Below are 12,409 nucleotides of genomic sequence, written 5' to 3'. Positions count from 1 at the left end.
GTTTTAAAAGGATGTGGAGCAAATTTGACAAAGTATTAACATTTATTAAATCTTGATAGTGAGTACATGGGTGTTAATGTTTCTCCATACTTTTCTGTATACTTAAAATCGTTCATAATGTAATTTAGAAAATCTAATCAAATCCCTAATGTTACTGCTAAGCAAACTGAGTAAATGGTAGAGATAGGGCTGGGGCCTAGACCTTTAGTCTCCCAGTTTAATGCTTTTTCTATTTTATGAGAGAAAAAGTAGTAAATTTTCATACATATATAAGGTTCAGAGAGAAATGCTTACCCTTAAATGTATTCATTGTACCAATGTTTCGAAGAATTCTTCTAGGACTGTTTGCTGCATAACAAGCTGCCTTTTCATATTCACCAAGTGAGATTAACTCATTAAATCTATAGCCATCACATTTTATAATGCATTATAATGACACAAAGAAAAAGAGAAAAAACTGATTAGAAATGTTTAATACAGACTAAATATAGTGGCATAACGATATGGAAAAACAAAAAGGAATTCTAATAAACTATAACTAGAATCATTCACACTGTAAGATGTTCTTTGAAATCCTTCTCTAGTACTCTGTTGGGTTTTTTTTTAAGTCTCAGAATAAAACTCCCACCTGCCAGCTGACTTTGAACATGATCCTAAACTTTATTCCTATAGCACTTACAGCAAGCCATAGAGAATGGAAGAAAGAACTTGAATTTATTATGAACTCAGATTTTTTTTCCCTGCATATCATCTCCACATGAAAAAGTACTGGCATCAGAGGAAAGAAGGGCAATCTGCTTAGAAACATCGCCTAAAGGAAATATTAATTGAAGACAGAAGCTACCAAATTGGGCCGGGCATGGTGGTTCATGCCTGTAATCCCAGCACTTTGGGATGCCGAGGATGGGGGATCACAAGGTCAGGAGATCGAGACCATCCTGGCTAAGATGGTGAAACCCTGTCTCTACTAAAAATACAAAAAAAAAAAAAAATTAGCCAGGCATGGTGGCATGTGCCTGTAGTCCCAGCTGCTCAGGAGGCTGAAGCAGGAGAATCACTTGATCCCAGGAGGCAGAGGTTGCAGTGAGCCAAGATTGTGCCACTGCACTCTAGCCTGGGCGACAGAGCGAGACTCTGTCTAAAAAAAAAAAAAAAAAAAAAAAAAAAATGAAGCTGCCAAACTGGAGATCAAGAGGTGTCCTTGGTATTCAGAAGCCTATGTTGTTCTGCCAGGCAAGAGGCTACCAATCGAAGATTAACACAAGAAGGAAAGATAATAGTTAAGATAACTTAAGCCTCTACTCCTCTTCCTATGGCAAAAGGTCTTCAAATCAGTCCTTACCTCACAATTAATAAAACTATGATAAACAGAAGTTACATAGTGTTGCAAATGAATGTGGAGCCCCAGGCGGAAAACCCACTGAAGTAATATTAAGCAAAATACATAAAACTTTCAATCTCAACAAGGGTTTTTCTCTCATATCAAACTGTCAGACTTAGAGAAGCATTACAGTGTAAGGAAATAACATGAGCTTTTGTGCTCTGCCCAAAATTATATTTACCCCCTTCTTTTTACCATACCAACAATCCAATTAACAGTTGAAAACTGTTTAACATATAAAGACCAGGAATATTACATATGTTCATTACAGATAAGCGTCACAGCCTATGAATTAACCTCTTAAAGAATATAGTCTTACTATGTATTAAAAATGTTTAAAAATGCTCCTGCATGTTAAACACCAGGGCAGCAACTGTGAGGGAAAAAAGGAGGGAAAAGGAATTGAAGATAGGAGGAATGATACACAGTGGGATGTCAACTGTAACAAACTTCTACAAAAAGAGCTGAAGTAAATATGGCAAAATGTTAATTTCTTGCTAAGTTGGTACACAGAATAACATTTTGTTAATGTTATTGTCTGTATTTTTTATGTATACTTGAAATATTTGATGAAAGTAATATTTGATAAAAAGTAAACAAAGTAAAAAAGAATATAGTCTTAAATCTCTTTAATCTTATATACTATATATAATAACTTACGTATTAGGGAGAAATATGCCTCCTTAATAAGTCAGGGGATAGAAATAATGAGAAAGAAAGGACTGAATTGGCTAGAACAATTTGAATCAGGAAGACATTCTCAAAAACATTTTGTAACATCAGGTTGATAGCTAGGAAATGTAAGAAAAATACAGGCTGGGTTTCCCTTATCCTAAATGCGTGGGAACAGAAGTGTTTTGGATTTCAGATTTTTTCATATTTTGGAATATAAGCATGTACATAATGAGATATCTTGGGGATGGGATCCAAGTATAAACACAAAATTTATATTTCATATATACCATATACACATAGCCTGAAGGCAATTTTATATAATATTTCTAATAATTTTGTGCATGAAACAAAATTTGTGTACATATTGATCCATCAGAAAACAGAGGTATCACTATCTCATGTCAGTGCTCAAAATTTTTTGGATTTTGGAGCATTTCAGATTTCAAATTTTTGGATTAGGAATGCTTAACCTGTATAAATAAAACATATCAACATTATAATCCTCTTATCTCCTCTGAAAAATCTCCTAGATTCCCAATCTGATATGTTATTCACAAAGAATCTATGAAAAAATATAATTCTGAAAAATTAAAGCTTTTAAAATATTTGCCTTTCAATGTAGTGAAGCATAATTTCAGCTTCTTTTGCCCTGCGTGGATCATCTTCCATTAGTTCTTCAACAATGCCTTGGTCACCTGTAAATATTGAAAGTACTACTGGAAGATATTTAAGGTTACTTACCAATAGAAAACAATAAACATACATGTGTTTAATACCAACAACTTATTGCTATGGCTCCTAACAGCAGCAACCTCTTCCTAAACTTAGTGGCCTCCCCGTCCCTTTCCTCTTTTTTTTTTTTTTTTTTTTTTTTGAGACGGAGTCTGACTCTGTCACCCAGGCTGGAGTGCAGTGGCCCGATCTTGGCTCACTGCAAGCTCTGCCTCCCGGGTTCACACCATTCTCCTGCCTCAGCCTCCCGAGTAGCTGGGACTACAGGTGCCTGCAACCACACCCGGCTAATTTTTTGTATTTTTTTTAGTAGAGACGGGGTTTCACTGTGTTAGCCAGGATGGTCTCGATCTCCTGACCTTGTGATCTGCCCGTCTCAGCCTCCCAAAGTGCTGAGATTACAGGCGTGAGCCACCGTGCCCGGCCTCCTCTTTATTTTGATGTACATTTTCAGGCATTCTGTCTTTGGCTCACCAAGTCTATTCTTTACTAATTACCTGTTAGCTGTTGAAGGAAGAAACCCATAGCGTAACAGAGAACCAGCTGAAGTATGATTTTGCTTTATTTAAACTCAGCCTAAGAAAACCCCATTCTAACTTGCTAGCGAAAAAAATGTCTTCCATTATTGGTACTAATTTAAAAATATAGATAATCTACCTTGTAAATATTTGGTTTTCTGAATTTGCTCCACAAAGTCTTGAAATGGGCTGCTCATATCAGATTTTACCCATGAAGTAAGTGCCTGTGAAATTATCTGCAGTCTTTGATGACTAAAAAGATAAAAAATGTCAATAACACACTGAGCCTAAAATCAAATGGTGGAATATTAGAATAAACACAAATAAAACTTCAAACTTTAAAAACATATAATCAACTTCCATACCAAAACTGTAATTTTTTATTCAGATTTTCAGCTACATCTCGCCGTTTTAATAACACAATCATTTCTTCATCTAAATCAGCCTTCCTCTGAGCTGGCACATATTTTATCAACATAGCTTGTTTAATTTCTGCATATTTATCTTCAAGATGTTTCATGTATTTAGTGAGAGCATCTAGATTCATGGATTCTTGAAGAGTCATGCCTATGGGGAAAGGGAACAAATCAAACACGACAAGCCATGTGTGGGACACTTGTGCTCAAAGAGCAAGTCTTAGAAAGACAGTTCACTATGTTAAGAAACAATTTAGAAATGATAGTATGTACTTATAGCTTACTGAACATAAGTAAAATTAGCATAAACTTGTGAATGGCTAGCAGGTTATTTATTTATTTATTCATTTATTTAATACAGACAGGGTCTTGCTATGTTGCCCAGGCTAGTCTTAAAACTCCTGGGCTCAAGCAATCTGCCCACTTCAGCCTCCCAAAGTGCTGGGATTACCGGCGTGAGCCACTGTGCCAGGCCAGGCTAGCAGTTTTATTTTATTTTATTTTATTTTATTTATTTTTTATTTTTTTTTGAGATGGAGTCTCACTCTGTCGCCCAGGCTGGAGTGCAGCGGTGCAATCTCGGCTCACTGCAACCTCTGCCTCCCAGGTTCAAGCAGTTCTCCTGCCTCAACTTCCGAGTAGCTGGGACTATAGGCGCCTGCCACCATGCCCGGCTAATTTTTGTATTTTTAGTAGAGATGGGGTTTCACCATGTTGGCCAGGCTGATCTTGAACTCCTGACCTCAAGTGATTCACTCGCCTCGGCCTCTCAAAGTGCTGGGATTACAGGTGTGAGCCACCACAACCAGCCTCAGGCTAGCAGTTTTAAACATTATCAATGAAGACTCGGTGAAGACTGAGAACACACAAACCTTAGCATCTGAAAAAAAATTTTTTAGTGATTTCATTAACACACCCTGAAGACCCCTAAATATCACTGTTACTCAGTAACGCCACGAGCTTCTGCCTAACAATTCAGGATTTGTCAACAGATTTCTCTCTAAACAAATCTCTCATTACCCTATTATAGCTAACCCCAGAGTAATCAGTTTATTATTCTCAACACAAAATATAAATGCCTGCCAAATCTTCAGTCCTCTCTCTCACTGTCCCGTCTACTTATTATTCATAACTCTCTCTCTTTCTCTTCAAATGCCTTTAAAAAATATGTAGATATATATATAGAGAGAGAGAGGCTCTCACAGGGTCTGCCCAGGCTGGTCTCAAACTCCTGGACTCAAGAGATCCTCTCATTTCAGCATCCCAAAGTGCTAGGATTACAGGCATGAGCCACTGTGCCCAGCCCTAAATAATCTTCCTTTCTCATCTGGGCCAACTGTTGACTTTAGTACATATCACAAAATACTCCTCCCCCAAAAACTTACCTGGATTGATTCTACTTGATTTTAACCAGTCCCTTACCCAGAATTTTCTCAGCACTTAGTCCCAATTTGTCAGTTATAATGTACTTATTAATATGTATCTTATTTGTCATTTGCTAGGCACAATTTTATATTTGAAAGTGAATCTAGGCCAGGCACGGTGGCTCACGCCTGTAATCCCAGCACTTTGGGAGGCCGAGATGGGCAGATCACAAGGTCAGGAGATCGAGACCATCCTGGCTAACATGGTGAAACCCCGTCTCTCCTAAAAATACAAAAAAATTAGCCGGGCGTGGTGGCAGGCGCCTGTAGTCACAGCTACTCGGGAGGCTGAGGCAGGAGAATGGCGTGAACCCGGGAGGCAGAGCTTGCAGTGAGCCAAGATCGGGCCACTGCACTCCAGCCTGGGTGACAGAGCAAGACTATGTCTCCAAAAAAAAAAAAAAAAAAAAAAGAAAGTGAATCTAGTCCCTACTTTTATGAAACACAAGATGACTATTCAACCTCATTTGAAATCCTCTAGTATAGAGTAGCTCAGTACTTCAACACACAGCTTCTTCCACCAAGACCAAATCTGGCTTCCCAAAATTTCTACCTATTAATCCTGCCTCAGAATAAACACTAGCCAAAATCTTTAAAAGTTTGGAATACCATTATCTTTTCTCAAAGTCTTTCTTTTTTCCAGGATGAATATCTGTAATTCCTCTATCCACTCATCGTAAAAACCTCTCCATATCCTAGATGAATTCCAGGATATACTACAATTTCTTAAAATGTGGTAACAGTATTATGCTGAAGATGTGGAAGCAGTGAATGCTGACATCAACATGAATCAACAATAGCCACCAAAACTTAATACACTACAGTTTTCCTTATATTATACCTGTCGTTCTCAGACTTTAGAGTGCATCAAAAAAACCTGAAGCAGCTGGGCACAGTGGCTCATGCCTTTAATCCCAGCACTCTGGGAGGCTGAGGCGAGTGGATCGCTCGAGCCCAGGAGTTTGAGACCAGCGTGGACAACATGATGAAACCTCATCTCCACTAAAAACACAAAAATTATCTGGGCACAGTGGCACGTGCCTGTAATCCCAGCTACTTGGGAGGCCAAGGCACGAGAATCGCTTAAACCCTGGAGAGGGAGGTTGCTGTGGGCCGAGATCACACCACTGCACGCCCAGCCTGGGTGACGGAGAGAGACTAGGTCTCAAAAAAGAAAAGAAAAGAAAAACCTGAAGGCCTTGTTAAGACACTGCTGAACTCCACCCACTGAGTTTCTGACACAGTAAGTCTCTGATCTGATGGGAACCATGAATTTGCATTTCTAAGAAGTCTTTAGGTGATGCTGATGTTGATACAGGAAACCACACTTCAAGAGACACTACATGACACTTTATATAACCCAACTGACTGAAACTCAATCTTTTAGAGTTTGTTTTTCCATTCCCTTGAATCTACCTAGAGTCCTGACTAAAATTATGTGGACAACACACACACACGTGCAAGATGCACATACATCAGCACATTTATATTAATGCGTGCCTTAGGTAAAAATTGGAAATAATCAGGATTTCTCTCAAATATTTTAAACAAAATACAATACCTGGAATAGGTTTTGAAGGATCTTGGGACAAAGTACAATATTTTACTTCTTTTGTGTCATACTCTGCCCTACACTGCTTGATTTGATCTATTTGAGATTGAATCTTCGAGGAATTACTTTCGATAATCCTCATTCTGGAAAACAGAAAGGCTTTATTATGTCTTTCAACTAACTTAATTCTTGAACCACAAAACCTAAAGTCAAACAGGTTAAATCATTACTTTATTTTGAACCATTATGGACTAGGTGAAATGCCCTGAAAAAGTTATCTAGCCTCACAAATGAGGAAGAATTTTCTTTCTGAGCATCAATAAAATCTCATACTATGATTCTGAACCCTATTGGAAATTCGTAAGTGCTAATCACAATAATATGGCCACAAACTATTCTCTTTAGTAGAAAATTACTTTTGTAATTTAACAAATATTTTGGTAAGTAATTATATTAGTTTCCTGTGGCAACTGTAACAAATTACCACTAACCTGGTGACTACAAACAACAGAAATTTATTCTCTTACAATTCTGGAAGCCAGAAATTCAAAATCAGTATCACTGGACCAAAATCAAAGTGTTGGCAGAGCCGTGCTTCCTTCAGAATCTGTTCCTTGCCTTTTCCAGCCTTGGGGCTGCAGGCATTCTGACTTCATCACTTCAGTCTCTGCCTCTATGGTCATACTGCCTTCTCCTCTGCCTATGGCAAAGCTCCTGTTTCCCTCTTATTAGGACATTTATGATCATATTTAGGGCTTACTTTTATAACCTCCCTATCTCAAAATCTTAATCACATCTGCAAAGACCCTTTTTCCAAATACGGTTAACATTTAGGGGTTCTAGAGACTAGGACCTGATGTCTTTGAAAAACTTTATTGAGCCTACTACAGTAATTTTGATCCTAGAGCTAGAGGAAGGACAGCACTTCCCTGAGATAAAACTAAGTTTATCCAGAAATGAAAATTTTAAAGACCAAAAGGTAGTATAAACGTCTCTTAAGCATTATTTGAAGTTTTCTTCCTAGTTATGTTGGCCCAAGGGAGAAAAAACATATTAAAATACACACAGAAAAATTATTTTTGACACTTGTTAAAGCATAGTAAGGAAGACTTTTTTCAAGAGGGGCCATGCCAATAGCTATAGGAACCACTACAATGGAGAATGACTGGACTCAATCTGAATATGACATGGGCAAGTGGGAAGTGGTAGCTAAGGAGCAGGGTGGGGTCAGTGGATGACAAATTACTAAAAGAAAACATCAGATGTGAGGAGAGATTCTGGATAAATTGACCTAAGAGGATTCTAGTTGAAGGCAGGTCACGGTAACTAGGCATCACCTGGAGGATGGTTGGGGGATCACATGTCATGGATGGGGGGTTCTGGCTAAACTTGCTTCACAGGATTCTTGCTAAAACTGAATGGTGCAGAGATGAATGTGGAGGTCCAAAAGTCAGGCCTAGTTGAAAAGGGTTCAGGAGAGCCTAAGTAAAATTTGATCAGGAAGAGAATTTTTGTCAATATATAAATGTCACAGGGTTTTTGGCAAATTAAAAACAAGTTTGGGCTGGGCGCGGTGGCTCATGCCTGTAATCCCAGCACTGTGGGAGGCCGAGGAGGGCAGATCACGAGGTCAGGAGTTTGAGACCAGCCTGACCAATATGGTGAAACCCCATCTCTACTAAGAATACAAAAATTAGCTGGGTGTGGTGGTGGGCACCTGTAATCCCAGCCACTCGGAAGGCTGAGGCAGGAGAATAATTTGAACCCAGGAGGCGGAGGTTGCGGTGAGCCAAGATCATGCCATTGCACTCCAGCCTGGAAGACAGGGCAAGATTCCATCTCAAAAAATAAAATAAAATAAAAAACGAGTTTGTCAGTAGATAACTGCTGGCTGCTGCTTCTGATTATTATATAGTGCCCTTGGTAACTATTGATGGCTCAGAGTAAGAGCTTACAGTATTTATGAAAGGATTGTGGAAATAAAATATCCACTGGCTTTATTCCAAATAGATTTGTGCTTATAAACAAAAGATATGTCAAAAATAAGCAGGTTTTCAAAAGAAACTGAAAGCAGATACTTGTACATGAATTTTCAGAGTGGCATTATTCACATAGCCAAAAATGGAAACAATCCAAGTGTCCAAGAAACAGATGAATGGATAAACAAAATGTAGTATATACATACGATGGAGTATTATTCAGCCATAAAAAGGAATTAAGTTCTAATACGTTACCACATGGATGAGAAAGTATCTAATTTTTGCTGCTTTCTATGCTAATTTTATGATCTCTATTTTTGACAACTTCACTAAGATGAACCTAGTTGAGTATTTCTTAGTATTTATGATGCTTGGGATTCTTTGGGTTTGTTGAATCTGTGAATCAGTATCTTTCACATATTTTCAGTATTACATTTGGTAAATGATGGATAAATTATTTTCATAGAGAATTTTAACTCAACTTGGAAAACTATGCAAAGTTTGACCTCCATTTCTGACAATATGACTGGCCAGATGTTGAGATAGACCTTCCTACTGAAGAAAAGTACTACAGAATATATTTTTAAAAAATCTTTCCAAAAGCATCAGAAAGTCAAAATCAGGGCAAAATCTAACAGAATAGAGAAAACTCTCAGCCGTTATTTCTTCATATATTGTCTTTGTCCCATATTCTCTTCATTGTAGAACTGTGATTAGACATAACAATATGACCTTCTCACTCTGCCCTCCATCTTTTTATAATAGCTTTATTGAGATATAGTTCACATACTTCAAGAATCATCCTTGTAAAGTATATATAGTTCAAGGAATTTTAGTATAGTTGTGCAACCACAACCACTATTTAATTCCAGAACATTTCGTTGGCCCCAGATAAACTGTGTACCCATCAATGATCAGCTGAGTAAAGGGCAATTTTCCTTGCGGTCCCAGGGGTGGAGCAGTTTACCTCTGGTTCACCCTATGATGATAGCCTTTTAGCATCCTAGCTTTATATGGTGAGTGTTTCCCAATAGACTATACCAGGTGGAGCGATCTTGGGCTGTGCTTTTTATTCTGCATGCCGCAGTAAAAACTGAAAATTATGGTCACTAGCTTTTAAAAAAATGTTCTCGGGGCCAAAGCAGTTTTAGTGCTCCACTTATCTTTTGTCTTCTGTTAGATTTTGCCCTGATTTTGACTTTCTGATGCTTTTCGGAAGATTTTTGAAAAAATGTATTAGGTAGTATTTTTCCCCAGTAGGAAGGTCTATCTCAACATCTAGCCAGCCATATTACCAGAAATGGAGGTCAAACTTTGCATAGTTTTCCAAGTTGACTTAAAATTATCTGTAAAAGGCCGGGCACGGTGGCTTATGCCTGTAATCCCAGCACTTTGGGAGGCCGAGGTGGGCGGATCACCTGAGGTCAGGAGTTCGAGACCAGCCTGGCCAATGTGGTGAAACCCCATCTCTACTAAAAAAAAAAAAAAAAAAAAAAATTAGCCGGGCATGGTGGCAAGAGCCTGTAATCCCAGCTACTTGGGATGTTGAGGCAGGAGAATCGGTTGAATCTGGGAGACGGAGGTTGCACTGAGCCATGAGCCAAGATCACACCATTGCATTCCGACCTGGAAAAGAGTGAAACTCCGTCTCAAAAAAAAAAAAAAGAAAATTATCTATAAAAATAATTTATCCATCAGTGACCAAATATAACACTGAAAATATAAGACTACTTAACAAGATTGAGCATCTTATCCTCTCCCAGTAGGTTACTTACCTTTGTGAATAACAGGATTAAGTGCTCTAATTCAGATAGTAATCATGAAATTGTACTATTAAATCTTCCATGAAGGAAATTACCTGGAGCAATTACCTGCATCCCTTATTTATTTTATTTTATTCCTTTTTTTTTTCTTGAGATGGCGTCTCGCTCTGTCACCCAGGCTGGAGTGCAGTGGCGCAATCATGGCTCACTTGTCTCCATCTCTCAAGCTCAACCAATCCTTCCACCTCAGCCTTCCAAGCAACTGGGACCACACCCAGCTAATTTTTTTTTAAACTCTTTTGTAAAGACAGGGACTCACTATATTGCCCAGGCTGATTTCAAACTCCTGGCCTCAAGCAATCCTCCTACCTTGGCCTCCCAAAGTGCTGGGATTACAGGTGTAAGCCACCCTGTGTGGACCCTCATTTTATGATACAAAATGTGCTTTCAATTATACTAAGAGGGCCAGGAGTGGTGGCTCATGCCTGTAATCCCAGCACTTTGGGAGGCTGGGGCATGCAGATCGCTTGAGCTCACAAGTTGGAGACCAGCCTGGGTAACATGGTGAGACCCCAGTCTCTACAGAAAATACAAAAATTAGTCTGACATAGCAAAACTCCATCTCTACAAAAAAATACAAAAATTAGCGAGGCGTGGTAGCTTGTGCCTGTAGCCCCAGCTACTTGGGAGGCTGAGGTGGGAGGATCACTTGCACCTGGGAGGCAGAGGTGGCAGTGGGCCAAGATCAAGCTACTATACTCCAGCCTGGGCAACAGAGCAAGCCCTGCTTCAAACAAACAAAAAGACTATAACTGCCCACTCTTGCCTTTTTGGCCAGCACAATGGTTCACACCTTTAATCTTAGCACTTTGGGAGGCTGAGGCAGGAGGACTGCTTGAGCTCAGCAATTCGAGACCAGCCTGGGCAACATAGTGAGACCTCATCTCTATTTTTAATATTAAAAAAAAAAAATTAGCTGGGCATGGTGGCATGCACCTGTAGTCCCAGCTATTCAGGAGGCTGAGGCAGGACAACTGCTTGAGACCAGGAGGCAGAGGTTGCAGCGAGCCAAGATTGCACCATTGCACTCCAGCCTGGGCAACAAGAGTGAAACCCCGTCTAAAAAAAAAAAAAAAAAAAAAAAATATATATATATATACACACTAAGGGGTACTATAAATGTTCTCAAACAAAAGTAATATTTTTTAATTGAAGTAAGTAAACAATACAGTAACTTCAAGTTACTAGGAGAAGGTAACATAAAAATGCATCATTTAAATAAAATTGAAATTCAATAAGACTAAGAACCATCAGCTAGAGTTACACTGGCTAGTTATTATAATCAAGCAACAACTACCATCTTTTGGGCTAGTTACTAAAATACTTACTTTGCTTCAAGTTGGATTGTTCTTTTCCTGTAATATACCAAAGCTGTAGGCTCTGCTGCCAAACCTTTAAGTTTTCCACGAAGACAAAATGTAGTTCTTCGGTCTTTCTTTATTGTCTCAATAAAGGCATCATATTCTTTTTTGATTGAAGTAAGAATGGATTTGTATGCAGTGACATGCTCTATTACCTGAAATATTATTTTTCTGCCTATGGTATTGATTTTTTTTCTAGGAGACTATGGATTGAAATTCTTGCAAATAACATTATAGATTATTTTTAAAATGAAACATGATTAGCAATTAGAAATATAAACTCTACAGCAAGCTCAAACATAATTGGACACTAAAGGCAATATTTACTAAACATGTGCTCTTTGTGGAACATTACAGTAGATAATGTGGAGTTTAAATATGAGAGAAAAAAAGGCCATTTTTGTTCTACTTGGTATGAACACATGCATTATATGATTTCAGTTAAAACTAATGCTAGTTCTAATTTTCCCAGTTCTGAATCTTTTAAATAGAATTCTGTATCTTCTCTTACTCGCTCCAAATCTAGTCTCTAACTTCATTTAAACCTT

The 12,409-nt window shown here is 38.4% G+C and overlaps 1 protein-coding gene across 4 annotated transcripts in view; it reads right to left on the bottom strand.

Annotated features, from left to right (window-relative positions):
• Positions 1-12,409, bottom strand: part of CLHC1 (clathrin heavy chain linker domain containing 1) — a 67,120-nt gene that overhangs the window by 40,760 nt on the left and 13,951 nt on the right. For all 4 annotated transcript variants that reach the window (XM_019021057.4, XM_063696184.1, XM_004029260.5 and 1 more), the window contains exons 3-8: positions 11,829-12,016; positions 6,708-6,841; positions 3,672-3,873; positions 3,446-3,558; positions 2,667-2,751; positions 295-401 (exon numbers count right to left, since the gene is read on the bottom strand). In XM_019021057.4, the coding sequence (XP_018876602.4) occupies positions 295-401; positions 2,667-2,751; positions 3,446-3,558; positions 3,672-3,873; positions 6,708-6,841; positions 11,829-12,016 (829 nt within the window). The remainder of the gene's footprint in view (positions 1-294; positions 402-2,666; positions 2,752-3,445; positions 3,559-3,671; positions 3,874-6,707; positions 6,842-11,828; positions 12,017-12,409) is intronic.

Source organism: Gorilla gorilla, chromosome 12, assembly GCF_029281585.2.
Source record: "Gorilla gorilla gorilla isolate KB3781 chromosome 12, NHGRI_mGorGor1-v2.1_pri, whole genome shotgun sequence".
Classification (NCBI taxonomy): domain Eukaryota; kingdom Metazoa; phylum Chordata; class Mammalia; order Primates; family Hominidae; genus Gorilla; species Gorilla gorilla.
The sequence above is the reverse complement of the archived record's forward strand: the minus strand, read 5'-3'. Positions and strand labels throughout refer to the sequence as shown.